The sequence below is a fragment of the Somniosus microcephalus genome, chromosome 11 (genome assembly GCF_052327205.1).
Source record: "Somniosus microcephalus isolate GS21.2 chromosome 11, FLI_Smic_1.0, whole genome shotgun sequence".
In the NCBI taxonomy this organism is placed as follows: domain Eukaryota; kingdom Metazoa; phylum Chordata; class Chondrichthyes; order Squaliformes; family Somniosidae; genus Somniosus; species Somniosus microcephalus.
In genome coordinates this window covers 201,252,151-201,273,121 of record NC_140997.1, presented here as the reverse complement: position 1 = coordinate 201,273,121, position 20,971 = coordinate 201,252,151, and the positions used below count along the sequence as shown (strand labels likewise).

Sequence of the window (20,971 nt, the reverse complement as noted above, 5' to 3'; positions counted from 1 at the left end):
TAAAGGTTGATGTTGTACTTTAAATAGAAAAATTATGCCATATTTTACATTGTATATATTCTATTCAATTTCCATGACATAAAAATTAACAAATTGTAATATTTTCATACAATTCCTCACACAAAAGTCTGCTTACCAGCACTTTTTAAGATCAGATTCAAATTAATATACATCACATTTCCACCATACTTACTTGTGAAACGATATGGAGCTGTCTGTTCAAACCATCAGAGCATCTTTGGTGGTACTTAAATGCTTTGAGAAGAATTCAGTCTCATTCATCCCAGCAGTAAAAATAATTCAGTGCCACATAGTGTTCCATGCACAAGACATTTTAAACCCATTTATTAACATCTCAATTACATATATTTTGTTGAAGTTTTAAATATGTTAAGAATGTAATAATTAGAATAAGTCACAGTTGCTGGGAAATGCACATATTAAAAATCCTTAAAAAGTCTAAACTGTTGAGAATTTTCTCATCATACATTTTTTTCAAATATCATTTTAATTGCTCTATTTAACATTGGATTATTGCATTAAACAAATAAAGTAACACTTGACATGGAAAGAAAATAAATATTTTACAAATAAAAAGTATCTATAGTACAAAATATACCATATGACTGTAAACACTAAATGTCTTCAAAATAACAAAACATCTTGCCACATTAATATATGGCACTTAAAGTCATGGCAGTTTTTAAACAAATACACCTCATTAAATATTGGTGGCCAATTCATATATTTAATGAGCAAGTTTGAGATCAAGGTACTTTTTTCATTAATACATCTTATTCTTTTAAAACAAAACTGTAATTTTTGTAAAACTTCTATGTTGTCAACAATCAAGTATGTGATACTGAATTTTACTTTAATCTAATTTTTACTGCCTAATTATAGTGCCCTATTCTATAATATAGAGCTTCTCCAATACGCACTGTAGTCTCCTATCTTTTGGGGGACGGTAACAACAGGAACAGAAAAACTGAAATGGTTCTACATTCTTGCTCAGTGAATCTGCAAACCTACATTTTGTGCACAATTATTAGAAACTTCACAATCTGCAAGTTTGGCTTGTTTTTCTTCTAAGATTGGCTTTAATATTGTCTTGAGCGTATTGTAAACCTTAGGACCCTCATCAGCATCAAAACTGACCTGGGAAAAAAAAATACAACAGAAACACCTAATATTAGCCAAATGACAATTAAGAAACACTATGCAGAGGCTCCTATCTCTCCTGAGGCAATCAGTCACAAGGAGGTTAGACTTAGATATCATAACTAAGGAAAGGTAAGCAACTGGGAAAATCAGAACAATTTCTGTTCCTTTAAGTTTTTTTCTTCCAATCTTCTCCCTATCCCACCTGAAGGCATTCAACGGTTATTGAAATATAGTTCCATATGCAACAGTTGCCCTCGTGGCTATTACTTGTGTACTTGCTTTGACAAAGAATGTCAGCAGGCAACATGGCCGCAGGGCGTACCAGTCATGCCTGACTGTTGTCACCCAACATCCACAAGCAGGAGCGAGAATCCTGGTTGATTCTTCCTTCCCAAACTAATTGTAGCCCCCATATCTGTTCTGCTGTGATGAACTCCCTTCAGAAATAGACCCATGAACCTTCTTGGTTTGAATGGCTCAACTATTTACTGGAGCAAGCCTGATTTTTGTTCCTTTAAGAGCTTTTCAGTCATAATCATGTAATCCTCCTTTACTGCAGCACCTGTAAAAACACCACCCCATTTTGCTAAGTGTTAGTTCATTTGACTAAAGGATGTAACTTAGTTTAATGATTTGTGCAAAAACATGCAGATCCAATTGCATCATAATTTCAGTTTCACATACAGGTGTAAATAGTTAACAGACAAAATTCATCAAGTGAGGATACGGTGTATATTTTCTACTCAAGGAAAAGTTTCATTGAATACTGTAAAAATATAATTTGATAAAGTAGAACACAACACATATAATAATTTAAAAAAAACTATTGGCACACAAGCACCTATTCTACACAAACTGGTGTCTCCAAAATGAAGACTACAAGAAAACATGGAATGAGGAAAGGCCAGTCAGCTCAACAGGTCCTTTCCTTCCACTGGCCATGTATGATCTATTCAATTATGGTCTCCATCTCAGCCATTTCTTCTCTCAGGGAAAAGTTCCACAAAACTTCTCCCTGCCCTTCAAAAGTATATCAAATAAAACTCTGGAATATCTATACTACACTGCATTTCCTTTATCTTCTTTAACTTGGTCCTAGTAGCTCAAGAATGATCATGTTCCACCCAGCACTCAATTACTGCTATCTGTACGTGCGTATGTGTCTCTCAAACCTGTCCCAGCCAGCTATTAATCCAGTTTATTTTCCAAGGTGTCAAATGATGCAGCATTAACTGCCCCAGATAGGAGTCTATTCTGCATATGTAGTATTCCATGGCAGGTGGCAATCCTTCCAATTTTGTGTTTTGATTAAGGATTATTAATTTTATACTTGTCCTCTAGTTTTGTTCTCAGTTTTTAAGTTACTTGTTTATCTCTGCATTATCCTTTATCCATGCTTTAAAACCTGGATCATGCACCCTCCCAATCTTTTCTCCTTTTAATCATTATTGCTATTCTCTGAACCTTCTCCAGTACAATGAACACCATCATTTTTAAAGGTAAGGTGCTCAACATACCCTAAAAGTGGCCTTACCATTGATCTGCACAAGGATAGAATTACTTCTAATCAAAAGTCCTAATTAAATCTTCAGCATTTTAGACATGTCCCCTCTCAATCATTTCTCCAATCAAAAACCAGTTCACTTTGCAATTAGTCCTGGAATTACCCTTGTTGCTTTTTTCAGAGTCTGCTTCAATTGGTAATCTTCTTTTAAAAGTAAAATGCCCAAACTTGCACAGTTATACAGGTTTAAATAAACTGCTTTGACTTCTATTTCAAATGGCTTTGAGATGCACTTGATTAACCATGTTTGCTGATTATAGCTTCACACTGACTGGATACTACAGTCAACCCTCAATACTTACATCCAAACCTTTTTCCACCATTGCTAATATATACCCTTTCATTATGTATATGTATTTCATTTTTTATGTTCAAATATCAATTTCCTTACATTTATCCACATAATAAAAATCTATCTGCCATTTTATAGTCCATCCATCTAATTTGTATAGATGTCTCTAAATGCATCAATTTGGCAACATAGCTTTGGGTCAACAACAAATTTTACATAACCATTGGAAGTACCTTCCTTATCTATGTTTATAAATAGTATGAACAGGAAACCTAGAATAGCCACCTGCAAAACTTCACCAGCTACTGCAGCCCATACACAACCCTAGTTATAATAGTAAAATACTGAAAGTAATAATGTTATTCTAAGCACAATGACTAAAGTGTTAGTTAACCGATAAAGATCAGAGAGCAGGCTGGGGGGAGGGGGTGGTACAGCATGGGAACCGATTGGGGATTATAATATATGTTTTCCCAGCTCTGTGTTGAGAACAAGCTTTCAGTTGTTTAAAGTATTGGATGAAAGTAATGGAGCGATAGCAGGGAAGGGCAGAGATGAAGGATACAGGAGAAAGGGAAGTGAAGGAGCCAGGGAAAAGAAGGGGGGAAGGACAAGGATAAGAGTTCAGCTGACTAAGAGACTTTGACACGGTCAACCACAACATTCTCCTCCAACGCTTGATCTAATTGGCTCCTGGTCCAAAACCTCAAATTTAAAATTCTCATCCTTGCGTTCAAATCCTTCATGGCCTTACCCTGCGCATCTCTGTAATCTTCCCCAGCCCTAAACCCTCTGAGATATCTGTGTTCCTCCAATTAACTCCCTCCCTAAATCTCTGCCTCGCCATCTCCCTCAGCTCCTTTAAGGCCCTCCTTAAAATTGACCACTTTGATCAAGTTTTTAGTTATCCTCCTAATATCTGCTTCTTTGGCTCAGTGTAGATTTTTTTCTGATTACATTTCTATGAAATGCCTTTGGGCGGTTTTCTACATTAAAAGCGTTATGTTAATGTAAATAGTTGTTATTGTATAAGAATGGGAGAAAAAGGGGAAAGCACGAGCAAGGTAGGGATAATGGGGAAGGAGTAATGGTCACAGTTGGCGAGAAGTCTGGGAAACAGGGGAACAGGTGGTGCTCAAAGTGATAATGAGGTGGGATGACAGCACTAGTTCATGTAAGAGATGGTGATTGGGAAGTAGGGGGCAGGGAGGTTGAGGGGGAAGCTGCATGAATGTAAAGGATAGTTGGAGTCATGGGGAGAGGAGTAGCAGTGATCATGAGTGCAGGGCAGAGCATGGGTATGGGCAAACTGGAAATACATTAAGTGCTTTAAGCACTCCCCTTCCCATTGACAACCCATTGCCTGCCTCTCCGCCCCCATAATGAGAGAAGAAAAGAGACACAAAAGTAGAAATCCATCTACTTTTAACCTCCTCCTGTTGAAGAACCTACAAACGTTTCAGGATGGAGAGTCTACTCCTCAAAGTAGTCTGTGTCCTGCTCTGGGCCTCTCCCAGGATATTTTGCATGCCTGAAACATGGTGGATTTTGGATGACACCAGTGTTAATACTGCACTGTGTCTATGCAGAGGAAGAAGGATTGCGTCGTTATTCATTTATTTATAATACACAGAACTGTGGTGACCAAGTGTAAAAATTGCCTTAAAAAGAAGTCGGTTCGCTTCCAGAGAATGACCATTTACTAATGGAGAGTTGAAGCATCTAAATCTGGAATTGCTTTACGATTCTCTTGATGTTCTTTAAAAAAATTCCGGTATCAACTCCACGATTCCCTGATTCACTACCTTTGAAAGAGATCTTCGCGTCTCAACTGGAAGACATCAAATCTTAGACAAGTCTACCTGCAGCACAATAATTGCAGACTGCATGTCCATTTCAGGGCATCAATTGCAAACTGTTTTAATAGTTTTGTAGTTGGCATAATACAAGCGAGTTGTCTTGGACCTGTTTTTTTCATTGTGACATTAATCTACATCATTTGTTGGTGGATGAACTTCACCCAGTGGGGTCAATAAGCTACTATCCTCATATTGACACCACTCTGGGCATACATGCTTTGTTTCTGATGTCCAACTTTTTGGACTCCTTCTTGGGAGGGGTAATTGGGCTCTTGCATTGCATGGGTGACGCAATACATCATTTGTACATGGAGTATCACAGAAGAAGTCACAAAAAGGTGCAAGAAACCTAATGACCAAAGTCACGGCCTTCCTTTACAAAGTTTTTAGAGAAACATTACAGTCACTTTGTAATATTAAATTACATATCCTACCTTCTGGCCAATATTTATCACTCAACCAACACCACCAAAAAAGATTAACTGGTCATTTATCTCATTGCTATTTGTGGGACCTTACTGTGTAAATTGGCTGCATATTTGCCTACATAATAGTGACTAGACTTCAGAAGTAATTTATTGGCTGTGAAACACTTTGGGACATTTGAGGAATGGAAAAGCATTATATAAATGCAAATTCTTTCTTTATTTCTATGCAGACAATTAAAAAGGATATTCAGATTGAATATTGAAATACAATACTTCTGTAAATCTAATATTTCAAAATATTTTTCTCTATTTTTTTCAAGATGCAGTACTTGCCTTAGTAAAAGCTCTAATTGCCCGAGTAAGTATAGCATCTTCTACATCAAATGGTAGGTCACGCAATTTTGCCATACAATCAAGAATGCAAAGCAGTGTCTGATATTGGCCCTGGTTAAAGTAATAAAACACTATATAAGTGAAGATTATTATGGTAACAAGCATATTATATCATGCATGATCATACAGAGACAGAGACTGTAGGTCCCGCATTGGACTCATCAGTCACCTGAGAATTTTGTGTCATTTTTAGTGTGGAAGCAAGTCATCCTCGATTCCCAGGGACTGCCTAAGAAGAATCATCATCATCATGCATGATTATACTAATTTATTGAATTATTGTACATTTCATGCAGATGAAACACATTTAAAAAATACATTTCACAATTAAAACCGGTTAATTCTTATATATGGATAAGAATGAATATCTGACTCCAGCCACAGGCTACGACTCATAAGCAGGGTATGAGTTGCACCCTGTAGGTTTCAATAATGTGTCCAATTTAGGTATCAAATAAAATAGCTTACTTCCCTCCCCCAGAGAATTTGTGGTTCACCTTTTCCTAGTGATAACTGTTAAAATAATACATTAATATAGGGGTTTAACAGAAAAGCTAGTGAAAAACTCATTTTATTATGGTAATGCTTAGAATGGACTCGATGGGCTGGATTTTGCCAGCCGAGACGGGTTGGGGGCAGGACTGCTGCTTTCCAGGTTCTAGTCCCGCCCCCAGCGACGTCTGACGCACCCACGCTATTTTCCCTTGATTAGCCCTGTTAAGCCCACCTACCGGCCAATTAAGGGAAAGCCGCTGACAGATTACGGCAGCGTAGGACGCTTCATCTGTCGAAAATATTTTGACAGATGAATTGTCAGCGTGTGAAACTTTTTCCAAAACTTAACACTCCCCTCTCATACTTACCTGTCCACACGTGCGCCCATCACTCACCTCTACAGCTGACATATCGATCCCTCTCACCCCCGCAGACTCACTGCTCGCCTCGCTGACCCTGGCGAGGTTCGCAGCCGTCGGGAAGCCCGCAGTTGCAGGCGTAAAATGGGGAAAAGCCTCAAAACTGCCCGTTAACAGGCAGTTAAATGGCTCTAGTCCCCTTCCCGCTTCAAGGAGTCAGGTCCCTGCGCAACTTGGGGACCCGCCTCCCGGGAAGATGGCACGGAGGCGGGTTGGGAGCGGGGTTGGTACCCGCTCCCAGTTTCTGCCATTTTCCCGCCAGTCCCGCCTCCTCGGGGCTGGTAAAATCCAGCCCTATGACTCTATAATAGATGGATATGAAAATAAAAATGCTAAAGATTACCTTTTCTAATGAGTAAAAAGCTTTAATGGGGTCCATATATTTATGTGCTAAGGCTTCCACATCTGGCCTACTTATAACAGGTTCTTTCAACTGCTCAAGCCAGGACCACATAAGACTGCACACCACATAAGGATTCTTCTCTGTACAAATCCTTTCCCAAGTTCCTTCTCTGACATTTAGTTCACGCTAAAACAAAAATGAAAATATTGGTTACAATTGAATTTAGCAAAAATCTTGACAAGATGGTGTGAATAGTCAGCTCTATGATAACCGCCAACACAGATAAAAAAAAACATTGATATGCATATACAGGCAATGAGGGCATAACAATTCTAAAATAATCCAAGTAAATAAAAGTACAGCCCTGGCAACTCTTCTAGGCATTGGTCTTTCCTTTATCTTATGAACGTTGGCATATTACAGCTTATTAGCAGTTCTGAATTTTCCAAGTATAATGAGTAGCAAAAACGGATTTTGAGTGAACTATCTTATAAATAGAAGACATGTTGGAAGATAGATAGACTCAACCTTTGATCTAATTTTCAATTGTACAATCTATTTTCAATTAAATGAGCAAGTATGGGATTTTATTTCTTAATGTTGATATATGGTTATATCTCTTGAAGAGAGGAGAATGCATAGAGGAATCATTTCAATGTGAAATACTTACTCGTCCAAATGATGTTTGAAAAAAACTTTTAAAACTCTATCTGATATTCATTGACTTTGTTCCATACAGGCATACAATTATTTGGTCTCCCCTCTTACTAGAATTAGTACAAGGCATTGTTTAGGCCACAGTTAGAATACCAGAGACAGTTATGGACACCTCCTTATGAAAAGACATGGAAAGGATACAATAAAGATTCACTGTTACGATACCAAGAATGAGTGGTTATAATTAAGAATTTTTTTTTTTAACACTGGACGTAAAAGTTTAAGGGGCGATCTGATTAAGGTTTTCAAATCTTTGACAGGTTTTGAGAGGATAAATGGTGGTTCCCAGTTCTTGGTAAATAGGGGCTCACTCAGGATTAAGTGGGAAAGTTAAAAGAATTTTTCCACACAAACTGTTATTAGAATATGAAATGCTTTGCACATGTGGCTATTGAGTCAGAGACTACAGCATCATTTAATAGCAGACTGGATAATATTTTAAATTGAAGAATTTAAAAGGATATAGGGAAAAGCCAAGGAAATCGGATTCAGTAGATAGCTCCAGTTGAAGAGCTAGCACTGGCGGGCATGATGGGGTGAATGGCCTCCTTCTGCACGTTAATTTCTACAGGGTTACCTTTTACCATCACTGTTTGGGCGGTAAACTGGTGGAGCAGATCGGCCAAAATGAAACTCAGGCGGGTTCTATAACAGGCAGGTGATCCGGTCTACTAGTTTACGTCCAAGCGATGAAGGTGAAAACTACCCCCTATGATTCCATAAGCAGTTGCTTGACTGACCTCAGCTATTGAAGTATCAGCAGTGGCTCTGGAACACCCCTCATTCAGTTTCCAGGAACAGTCCGAATGCTGCTCTGCGGGATTCCCTATGAAGTTAATTGCTAACCATGATAATGATGAAAACAGGATTATCAACTACCATGCAGGACATTTTGAAACACATTATTTATATTGACAGTGTTGCCTTTCCCACTTATTGTACTTCTCATTTAATGATATTGGTTTTAGCACTTTTTAAATGATTAGTTGTTGGTTATATTTTATGTGATTACAACATACAGGAAATAATAAATAATGGCAAAACTGGGATTGAAAAAAATCTACTGCCATTAATTATGCATGAAACAATCAAGGCTGCTGCCCACAAAATACCATTAGCAATATTTGCACTTGAAAACTTAACACACAGGTTATTATTAAAATAGCACAAGGAATGTCATTAAACACATTAAGTGTTCATAAGCCAGTCAAAAACAGTAATATCTATATTTCAATAATTATAATTTTTTAATTTGAAGATTTTGTGCATTATATTCTGCACCAGAATAAATCCATAAAATAGTATTATCCCTTTTAATCATACTACTAAATATCTCTACTAGTAAACATGTAAAACATCTGGGTTTAGTTTCCATGGCACCTTTTTGTATAATAATTTGAAGAACAAAACGTGGCTTTATGCTGTTTAGTGAAATTATACAGATGGCAGTTAGAAACTTTTTTTTAAATCAAAGGTTAGCTTTAAACATAACTTCCAAACATCCAGAGCTTAATGCAATAATAAGATTTTCAATAAGCTATAATCCAGTTAAAGGGTTAAAAGATAGTTAATTTCAGACTGACCATGGAACTGTTCCAAAATTTATTCAATTCAAAAGAATTCAGCCTTAAATGTGAAGGGTTTTGGCTTGTCAAAACATTTGTCAAACTGTGTAAACACGATCTGTGCAATCACCAGAAGAGTGCATGAATAATTTATGGTAACAGGATGCTGGTTTTCAAATGACTTCTTGCCATGTCTTTTTGGAGATCAAAGCCATGGTGAAATTTTGAGGTTGAACTCTGAAGTTCAGAAATAAATTCATAAAGTCACAGATGTTATTTTCAATTCAAAAGGCAATTCATTGAGTAACTCTAAATTGGCTTTTTAAAATGTTAGATCTAATAAAATGTAAATGCCTTATTTCCCATTAATCAGTTGTAGATTATCATTCAACATCATTTAGGTGATTGACGTACATCAGCTGCATAGCATTGCTTGATCATCATTACTGACCATAAGGCCTGCTACTGGCAAACAAATAATGGACAGACAATTAATCAAAGCTGCCCCACCAAATTCAAAATGTAGACGTTATAGAGCATAATAAATTATAGGACTGATTAAAGGGAATGGCTTCATTGCAGAGTTCAGATGCTGAGTATAAACCGCCCAAGCTTAATTCTTGCAGCTTATGACATCATATATATTTTATCAAAATACAAAAGAGGGAGACCAGGAAGCACAGGGTTCCAATTCAGCCCAGACTGATGGGATTAAAATCTCTTCTCACTACCAGCTGTAAGAGTTCAACATGAAATGAGTGACCGTTTTAATCAGTTATTAATGGATATGGCCTCACGGCACAAAACTACCCACAGTTCAGCACTAAATTCAGAATCATAGCATAAAAGAAGCCAAGGATAGTTAACATGGGAAATGGAAAAAAATCGCAAAGGTACAGTAGTGGGAAGCTCTTGAAGTTGGAGACAAATATAGGGAGCTTTATTCCATATCTGGGCATATCACACAATCTTAGAATGATACAGCACAGAAAGTCATTGGGCCCATCGTGCTTGTGCCGGCTCTTTGAAAGAGCTATGCAATTAGTCCCACTCCCCTGCTCTTTCCCCAAAGCCCTGTAAATTTTTCAACTTCAAGTATTTATCCAATTCCCTTTTGAAAGTTACTACTTAATCTGCTTCCACCGCCCTTTCAGGCAGTGCACACCAGATCAGAACAACTTGCTGTGTCGTTTATTTTGCTCATGTCCCTTCTGGTTCTCTTGCCAATCACCTTAAACCTATGTTCTCTGGTTACCAAACCTTCTGCCACTGGAAACAGTTTCTCCTTATTTACTCTATCAAAACCCTTCATGATTTTGAACACCCCTTAACCTTCTCTACTCCAAGGAGAACAACCCGTTTCTCTAGTCTCTCCACATAACTGAAGTCCCTCATCCCTGGTACCATTCTAGTAAATCTCCTCTGCACCCTCTCCATGGCCTTGACCTCCTTCCTAAAGTGCGGTGCCCAGAATTGGAAACAATACTCCAGCTGAGGCCTAATCAGTGTTTTATAAAGGTTTAGCATAACATTCTTGCTTCTGTACTCTATGCATTGTTTATAAAGCCAAGGAGCCTGTATGTCTTTTTAACAGCCTTCTCAGCTTGTCCTGCCACCGTCAAAGACTTGTGTACATACACCACCAGGTCTCTCTGTTCCTGCACTCCCTTTAAAATTGTATCATTTAGTTTATATTGCCAATCCTCATTCTTCCTACCAAAATGAATCGCTTCGTAACAAGTCTATTATGTAGTACTTTATCAAACGCCTTTGAAAATCCATATACACAACAACATCAACCGCACTACCCTAGTCAACCTTCAATCAAGTCTTGTGGTGGCCTGATAATGGTTAAAGTGATTGTGCACCCTGGGCTTGACGCTGCTAAGTGTCCTTTTGGCTGCTATAGAGCAAGGACCAGAGTAATAGAGAAAAGTAGGTGAGAGGCAGTGTTGAGTTTAAAGATTGGTTGATATTTTGTAAGGAAGTATGGGTTTAAAAAAGGTATTTGGAGCAACCGATCCAAGTATGCTGTTTTTTTCTTTGCCCAATCTGCAACCACTTTGATTAGTTTGTAATCTTGTAGCCTTGGTAGACTACATTTAATCTCTTAGCTTTGCTAGGCCAGTTACATTCATTCCTCTAGTTAAATTAGTAAAGAGGACAATGTTTTGAGACTTGATTACATTCAGTAAGGCTGTTAGTTTCAAGGTCTGCAGGATGGGCCATTAACCCAGAGACAATAGAAGATTGTGATGAGACTGGCCTGTCTGCATCATCAATATGATTGGGTAGGTTTGGGGGGAGTATGGGAGAAAACGTGATTGGCTGAATTGTGCTGCAAGTTCCTGTTTGTGAGGTATAACCAGGGGGCTTGGAACCACTCAGTGTAGAAGATTCAACAGCGAGCACCTGGAGGGTGAACGAGGGCGAACTGCAGGAGGAACGTGGAACAGGACGTTACAACTTCTACACAAGGAACACCGGGGTAATATAATTCTCCACTGTACCTTGTAAACTGCTGCTCAAATTCTATAATCTATTAAGTCTTATATCAAATAAAAACCACCACTGTTACCAATACAGCGTCAGCTTCGGACAATTGGAAAGAGTCCAAAATGGGCTATAATTTGAAACCTGGGAAAGCGTGTACTGGTAGGCGAGAGACGGGGACGGGCGGGAGACGGGGACGGGCGGGAGATGACATCAGATATAATTCATATCACAAATGTTAATTAAAACAATTAAGTTATACACTGTAAATATATTGCAAAATAACTCACCTGCCACATTTCAATTTTATCCATGAGATCTTCATCAAAATCCATGCAAAATGCCAGGGCTTTTCCTGCTGCCAATCTCCTTCCTTCAATGCTCAATTCTGAGTGCATAGTAATACATGGAATATCTTCAGCTGGCCAGTTAGCTTTTCTCTCTTCATCCCGAATCAGAAACACTTTTTTGTGAATTACTGAAGCTTTATTTGTAGATTTTTTGCAGAGTGGAGAAGGGAAAAAGTTTTCCTTCGCAGCCCTGGCATTCTGTTTACTGGTGGTATTAACCCTGGTACATTCTTCCTCATTAATTTTACTAGTACCATGAGAAGAAGTGATAACTGTATTAGGTGTCTCAGAGATCAAATATTTTAGTGCAGCAGCTGTAGTTGATGATCTTAAGGAAAATGTTCTATGGATCTCTTTTGGCAGTTTTCTCCTTAGAAAAAGAGGAGATTCCACTTTTTGGTCATTTGCATTATAAGATTTGTGACATTCCCAGAGACTGGATCTAAAGGTAATTGATGGACTTTGCTTAATAAGACAAAGCTCTGGTATTTTCAGAACAGATGGGCTGATATGGTTAGTGTCCATTGGCATTGGACTGGGCTGTCTGAGATTGAGCTGAGACAAACTTTGTGGATGGAACTTGCCAGAGAAAGCCATCTGTGTAGGTGCTGTAAGAGGTGTCTCACTTTGCTCTGTAAAGAGTTCAGCTCTCTGAAGATCTGACTCACTATAGCTGAGGCGCTTTTTCAGGTGGGACAAGGGCTGAAGGAAGTCTGCATTACGGCGTTTCCAAAGAGGGTCAAATTCTTGCTCACTAACCATTACCGAGTCATTAGGAATAAATTCCGTTGCAGACACCACATTGTGCTCAAAATGATCTCCCATATCAAAGCCTTGGCTATCAAATTCTTTATCCAATTGAATTATGGACAACTGTGAAACAGTCTTTTCAATTTCTGCTGAAAGATCTGGGATCTCTATACTTCCTTCTTCAATCAATTGCTTGTTTTCTGCAAAGTCTATTAACAATTTACAAGCCAGGTTAATTATTTTTGGCACATGTCTGAGCTGCCGCGCTTCATACCCGTGCAGCAGGTGACGCTGGCGAATGAGGTACTGAGCAATTGTAACAGCGTGCGCTTTTGGTTCACAGCAAGAAAATACATTTCGTAATGGAATCAGGAGCTGGGAAAATTCCCGGACACACAACAACTGCCCACGGGTCTGAATTGCATTTGGCCTCTTCGCACGAACAAACAGTATTGCTTGGTCTGCACTCATCCTTGTTGCAAAGACTAGGTAGCAAGCTGTCAAGACTCCTAAGGAGATACAAGGGAGTTTCAAAGTTAAACAAAATTATTCAGAATGAAATACCTTTTATGACTCAAAGATGCATTCTAGAATGAAAAGCAAGATTTTCTGTTGGGTTTTACTACACCAAACTAGAGCTATGCCAGATGAAGTTCTAGCTGTGTGGGATAAAGCATCTCTAAACCAAGTGGTAAAGGAAATAATATAACCTAAATAGTTGGAACTCTATAAAGGCACAATTCCACTCTCAAGTTCGATGCACCTCCCAACAGGGTGGGGAGAGAAAAATTAGAGGGTGAGTTGGGCATAAGGAGATTTTACATCCCTCATTATGCCCAACTCAAACATGACATTGGCAGAGGTCAGTTAACCCCTGCCCTCTTAGCCACAGGGCAGGGCATGGTCAGGTGACACCCAAAGGGAAAATTGAAGTAAAAGTTAGGCAACATACTCTCAAAAAAGAAAAATAGTTTCTTACATTACAAAAAGCAGGACAAATCCAATCCAACCAATTACCATCCCAACAGTCTACTTTCAATCATCAACAAAGTGATGGAAGGTGTCATCGGCACTTACTCACCAATAACCTGCTCACCGATCCTCAGTTTGGGTTCCGCTAGGACCACTTGGCTCCAGACCTCATTACAGCCTTGGTCCAAACATGGACAAAAGAGCTGAATTCCAGAGGTGAGGCGAGAGTGACTGCCCTTGACATCAAGGCAGCATTTTACAGAGCGTGCCATCAAGGAGCTCTAGTAAAATTGAAGTCAATGGGAATCAAGGGGGAAACTCTCCACTGGCTGGAGTCATACCTAGCACAAAGGAAGGTGGTTGTGGTTGTCGGAGGCCAATCATCTCAGCCCCAAGACATCGTTGCAGGAGTTCCTCAGGGCAGTGTCCTAGGTGCAATCATCTTCAGCTGCTTCATCAATAACCTTCTATCCATCATAAGGTCAGAAGTGGGGATGTTCGCTAATGATGGCACAGTGTTCAGTTCCATTCGAAACTCCTCAGATAATGAAGCAGTCCATGCCTGCATGCAGCAAGACCTGGATGACATTCAGGCTTGGGCTGATAAGTGGCAAGTAACATTCACGCCACACAAGTGCCAGAAACCTAACTGGACCAGCCACATAAATACTGTGGCCACAAGAGCAGGCCAGAGGCTGGGTATTCTGGGGTGAGTGTCTCACCTCCTGACTCCCCAAAGCCTTTCCACCATCTACAAGGCACAAGTCAGGAGTGTGATGGAATACTCTCCACTTGCCTGGATGAATGCAGCTCCAACACTCAAGAAGCTCAACAACATCCAGGACAAAGCAGCCTGCTTGATTGGCACCCCATCCACCACCTTAAACATTCACTCCCTCCACTAAAATCCTGGAACTCCCTCTCTACTAACAGCACTATGGGAGTACTTTCACCACACGGACTGCAGCAGTTCAAGAAGGTGGCTCACCACCACCTTCTCGAGGGCAATTAGGGATGGGCAATAAATGCTGGCCTTGCCAGTGACGTCCACATCCCAGTAATGAATTTTCTGTACACCATTACCAAATTTTGCTGTACAAATCTGGATCTACTGCTTATTGGGACACCATAAGATGCAGCATTATACAAAAAGGGAGAAAACGTGAGTTAGAGTTAAACAGTGCAGCAAATCTCCAGGCTATTCACTACATATATAATTATAAATAATTACTTTTACTGTGAACTTCAAATATTTTTTGGGACAGGATACAATTAATCAAATATGTATTTAGTTGTATTCTGAATTCTGAAAGAAAACCACAAACATCTACAGAAAATAATCTGCAAGAACAGTACTGTCTTATCTCTTACCTGTCCTTCCAAGTCCTGCGTGACAGTGAATAGCCACTTTTCCTTCTTGTAGGGCAAAAGCCATAACTTTGACCATATCAAGGATAGTGGTGAGAGAAGCCACTCCATAGTCCTTCCATCCAAAATTATAAAAATAATCTGAAAATAAAAGTTAGAAATTCTTAAAAATATGAAATTCTTAAAAAAAAATGAAATTCAGCAGTGCTAAATGTTCATGTAGTTTTCGATTTGTTAGCTCATATCCATAAAAGACTGAACTGAGACTTTCCTTAGAACTTTCATATAGGGAAACCCTTTAATTTGTTTCTGGGCTGAATTCGAAGCCTGATTGCATAAAGCAAAAAAAAAGCTTTGATTTTCATATATTGGCATCGTTTAAACTAGAATGGTTATTGGCAGATTGTGTACAGATTCAAATGAAGATGTGCAGTTTGCACAAACTTTTTCAAGGTTAGCCCATTTGCATAGTTTCAAGTCCAAACTGGGACAGGGACAGGAAGCAGCACTAGTAGTCCAAGTGGAAATTGCATGCAAGTGACATTTAAAGGGTAGGGGGCAATTAAAGGACATCAAAATAGGGGCAATATTTTTGAAAGCCTTTGGAAAAGCTCAGAAGGCATGCCAACTCATTAGAGGGCTTTGCCAAGGCTAAACAGTGAGGGAGCGAAGTAGTGACAAGCAAAAATGCAAGCAAGAATCTAAAGGCAAGTGTTGGAACAGCCCAGTACCCACCACCTGTTCAATGACTGCTGAAGAGGTGGTGGTGCTGCACGAGGTGCTTGCAAACAGAGTGGACCTCTGTGCTACTCCACAGCACCATCTCCATAGGTCAGTATTACAGCATGCCTGCAAGGAAATGGAGCCAAGTTTCAGGCCTATATAGTTGACTATTAATATCACTGGATGGGCCAGCCCTATACTCTAGCATGGTGGCTTCTGGGGTCCTTCAAGCAGATGGTATAGCTCTGCACCTGGCTCTCTGCTGACTTGAAGACAGTTACCAATGATGATCAGCAGGTAAGTTTGCTCGGGACAGCAATTATGATGGGTGCAACCAATCATGAAACACAGGCTGTTGAACACATGCTGGCATGCAGGCTTTCATTCAGTGCTACAAAAGCTGGAGGTGCTTCCAGCATTGACAGTCAGGCATTCACATATAGTGTCAGCTGTGGCTCAGTTGGTAGCACCCTCGCCTCAGAGTTAGAAGGTTGTGGGTTCAGGTCCCACTCCAGAGACTGGAGCTCAAAAATCTAGGCTGACACTCCGTGTGGTGCCGTCTTTCGGATGAGACGTTAAACCGAGGCCCCGTCTGCTCTCTCAGGTGGCACTATTTCGAAGAAGAGCAGGGGAGTTATCCCTGGTGTCCTGGCCAATATTTATCCCTCAATCAACATCTAAACAACTTCTGGTCATTATCACATTGCGGTTTGTGGGAGCTTGCTGTGCGCAAATTGGCTGCTGCGTTTCCAACATTACAACAGTGACCACACTTCAAAAAATACTTTATTCGATGTAAAGCGCTTTGGGATGTCCGGTGCTCATGAAAGGCGCGATATAAATGCAAGTCTTTTTTAGTGTTGCTGTTGGTATGCTGTACCAGCTTCCTTTCAGAAGATGAACCTCTGCATGCACTAATTGTCTGTTAAAGCACTTCTGCCTGTAGATGCTGATATGAAAGTACCATTCGGTGGGTACTGAGCTCCTCTTGCACACAGTATAACTTGACTAGCATCTCGCCATAGAAGTGTCAGCTTGGCTCAGTAGTAGCAAGCTCTCCTCCAAGTCAAAGTCATGGATTCATGTTATACCTAGCAGGAAAAGATGAACAGGCTGGGTCCCTTTTCTTTTGAAAAGACAAATATGAGGGGTGACCTAATAGAGGTCTTTAAAATTATGAAAGGTTTTGAGAGTGGATACAGAGGGCAGGGTTTGGGCAGTGGAGGCGAGATAGGAGGCGTGTGGGGGGTTAAAATCCTGAAATTGGGGGGGGGGGGGGCACGAACCCATCCCGCCCCCATGCCAGTTTCAAAGGAGGCAGGTACCTGACCCGCGCTGGGACCCGCCTCCCCGAGGCGGGAAGGGGATTAGTGTCAATTAACTGCCTGTTAACAGGTAGTTAACAGGCAGTTTTTAACCTAATTCCTATTTTCATTGGTGAAGTGTGGGATTCCCGATGGCTCCAAACCACGCCAAGTTAGCGAGGCGGGCCGTCAGGCTGAAGGACTTGGAGGGTTCGAGATGCCCGGTGTTCAGGTGAGTGATGGGTGCATGAGTGCAGAGGTAAGTGTGTTGGGTGTGTGTAAAGTGTTTAAAGAAGTTTTACTTATCTTTACAGCCTTCCTTCCTTCAGGTCTCGGGAGTCCCTCATCTCACCGGCACAGAAAGCAGAATGGCCGTGATCTGTCAAAAATTGCAGCATTCAGCTTTCTGTTCCGGAGAGATCTCTAAATCAGCCTGAGAGGAAGGAATTAACCTGGAGTACAGATTGTCAGTGTTTGACAGCTTCAAACAGCTGTCGAAAGCTGATATTTCATCTGTCAAAAGGTCTTGACAGATGAAATGACAATCTGTGATGTCACCTGTTGCCGGGTGGCCCTTAATTGGCCTGCTGAGCCGGCTGGGCGGGCTCAACAAGGTCAATCAAGTCAAAATTGCATGGGTTGGCTACAACTCGATGGAGGCGGGACTACAACCCCGAAAGTTGTAGTCCCGCTCCTACACGCCTCCTCAATGAAAATCCAGCCCAGAGTGTTTCCACTTGTGGGGAAGAGCAAAACTAGAGGCCATCAATATAAGATAGTCACCAAGAAATCAAAAAGGGAATTCAGAAGAAACTTCTTTACCCAAAGAGTGGTGAGAATGTGGAACTCGCTACCATAGGGACTGGTTGAAACAAATAGTATAGATGCATTTAAGGGGAGGCTAGATAAGCATATGAGGGAGAGGGGAATAGAGGGTCATGCTGATAGAGTTAGATGAGGAAAGATGGGAGGAGGCTCAAGAGGAGTATAATCTGGTTGGGCCAAATGGCCTGTTTCTGTGCTGTATATCCTATGTAGTCCCATATAATGCTCCACTCCAGGTTGAGCACATAATCTATGCCAACACTTCAGCACAGTGCTGAAGAGGACTGCACTGTCGGAAGTACTGTCTTTCGGATGAGAGATAAATATTGTTCATGGCAATATTGGAAGAGCAGGGGAGTTGTGTGTGTTCTGGCCAACATTTATCTCTCAACCAACACCACGAAAACAGACTGACTGGTCTCATTGTTGTTTGTGAAACCTTGCTGTGCAAAAATTGGCTGCTGCATTTGCCAATTTAACAACAGTGTCTACGCTTCAAAAATAATTCACTGGCTCTGAAGCACGTCTGGAGGATGTGAAAGGTGCCATATAAATGCAAGCTCCTTCTTTCCTTCCCCTCTTCCAAACACTTCGGGGAATTCCTATTGGAAAGCCTATTGATGCCAATAATGGTGCGGGGGGGGGGGGAAGGCAATTGAACGGTTATCATAAAGGCTCATGAGAACCGAAGTGCCAACAGAAGAAAAACAAAACATCAAAACTATTCATCCTATTGCATTGCTCTTCTTCCTCTGAACATCACTCAAAATCTAACTGAAACGCTGTCACATTCTCTTCAGCTGCTATCTCGACAACTCAAGTTTAACGTCTTTTGATTTGGACTTTTATTTTTAAATCGCAGTGTTTCTGTTCGACTCACTGTTAAATTTTAAACATTTTGAATTGTCTTTGTCACCAGTGTAATTCAGTATTCCAGTAACCAATCGTTACAAATTCAGATCTGCTCTGATATCAGTCACTCCCATTAGCAGTCTGAGCATCTATTTTTTTTTAATGGAAATTGTCTTGCACTATTCTATGATAACGTACCCCTGGGGGTGTAACAACAGTACCCTCGTGACCTCAGTTGGATATTCGCGTCTTTCACACGTACCTCTCAGATCTTTCCAGAGGCAGAAGAAAAAATGCTGGACAAAATAAAGCCTGGTACAAATTGATAAGCTACTTTATTTTAGAGTCAGGTGAACATTTAGAACAGCAGTTATCAGTACAACTTGATTTTCATGAAATTATACAAAGTGAAGAACAGCCCATGCTTGCTTACATCAGTAGGTCATCTTACTTGACTTAAACAAGGTAACTTCTAAATGTCCTCCAGCATTTCTAATCACAGTCTCAGCAAAGCCCATGCAGCGTTCTATTTAAAAACTTCCAATGACCATGAGAGTATTTTATCCCCTCTTTCCTGTCTCTATTTTTAGTAACCAACACTTAAATCAACTCCTCAAATCCTTTCCATGGAAAAATGGTCATAAAAAATCTCAAAACGGGCGATCTGCTCTTTGCTGAAGCAGCTAGCCTTTAATAAGAAAGAGAATCAATATACTGAAGGTGGTTTGCTGCAACTGTGTCCACTAACCTCCTGCGAGGAAATTATGAACATTCTAGGCACGGAGGTCTCAGAAGGAGTAGGCTTGATATCAGTTAGAGTGGAGCTCAGGGTTTGGTTTTCACTGTCAGATCCACATATTGTAATGTACATCTGCAAACTCATTATGGGCTGACACATGCTGAGCACCAGTGATTACTTTTGTAAAGCTTTTGTAAAGCTGGGTACATGCACATGCTGGACTTCTTTTCTTTGAGATGCCAGAACAAAAGTGCTTTGGTGGAATCTTTCACGAATGAGGCCGCACCACATCACAGTTGCCACATCACATCCTGTAACCGTCAGGAAAGCCAGATGTCATGTGCAGAGGGTTCACAATAATTGGCAGAGCAGACCTCCTCAAGTTGTTGCATGAAAAGCAATAAACCAACCAACTAGTTACTTTGTTCTATACACCAAACTTTTGAAGCTCATCTCAGTAGTGTATAGGAAACCGCCATTCAGATCTGTGCTGGAAGAAAAATTGTTCACCTCTGTTCTCTACAAGATGTGGTAGGGCGACAGAGCTTTGCTCGGATTCATTGGTTGTGGGACTGGTTACACCCTGGTGCTTTTGGTTTTAGCATGCATGACGTGACTCCAGGATGGTATGTTGTCTCCCTGGTGCCAGGGTCAAGGATGTCACCGAACGGCTGCAAAGCATTCTGGGGAGGGTGAACAGCCAGATGTCGTGGTCCATATCGGTACCAATGACATAGGTAGAAAGAGGGATGAGGTCCTGCAGGCAGAGTTTAGGGAGCTAGGAGTCAGATTACAAAACAGGCCCTCAAAAAGGTAATAATCTCCGGATTACTCCTGGTGCCACATGCTAGTGAGTCCAGAAATAGGAGGATAGAGCAGATGAATGCGTGGCTGGAAGGATGGTGCAGGAGGGAGGGCTTTAGATTCCTGAGGCATTGGGACCGTTTCTGGGAGAGGTGGGACCTGTACAAGACGGACGGGTTGCACCTCGACAGAGCTGGGACCAATATCCTCGCGGGGGGGAGGGGGAGGTTGCTAGTGCTGTTGGGGAGGGTTTAAACTAGCTTGGCAGGGGGATGAGAACCTAAAAAGAGTCAGTAGGGAGGGAAGAAAAACTGGTATTGAAAACAAACGTAGAAAGTAAATTGGAAGGACAGAGGAATCAAGGGCTAGATAGTAGTCAACAAGGAGGTTTGCCTGTACTAAATGGTATATACGTCAATGCAAGGAGTATAGCGAACAAGGCAGATGAGCGGAGGGCACAGGTTGATACTTGGGACTATGATATTATAGATATTACAGAGACGTGGCTGAAAGGGGGGCAAGTATGGCAGTTCAACATTCCTGGTTACAGGA

General features: G+C 40.6%; 1 protein-coding gene across 6 annotated transcripts in view; it reads right to left on the bottom strand.

Moving 5' to 3' along the window:
- Nucleotides 1-20,971, bottom strand: part of ptpdc1a (protein tyrosine phosphatase domain containing 1a) — a 40,975-nt gene continuing 20,004 nt past the window's right edge. For 3 of the 6 annotated variants that reach the window (XM_086001692.1, XM_086001694.1, XM_086001693.1), the window contains 5 exons: nt 15,176-15,313; nt 12,023-13,341; nt 6,958-7,143; nt 5,641-5,751; nt 1-1,158 (listed from right to left, as the gene is read on the bottom strand). In XM_086001692.1, the coding sequence (XP_085857818.1) occupies nt 1,012-1,158; nt 5,641-5,751; nt 6,958-7,143; nt 12,023-13,341; nt 15,176-15,313 (1,901 nt within the window). In that variant the 3' untranslated portion in view covers nt 1-1,011. Of the gene's footprint in view, nt 1,159-5,640; nt 5,752-6,957; nt 7,144-8,414; nt 8,501-12,022; nt 13,342-15,175; nt 15,314-20,971 lie in introns of those variants that run through there. The other 3 variants (XM_086001695.1, XM_086001697.1, XM_086001696.1) reach the window with 3 other exon arrangements.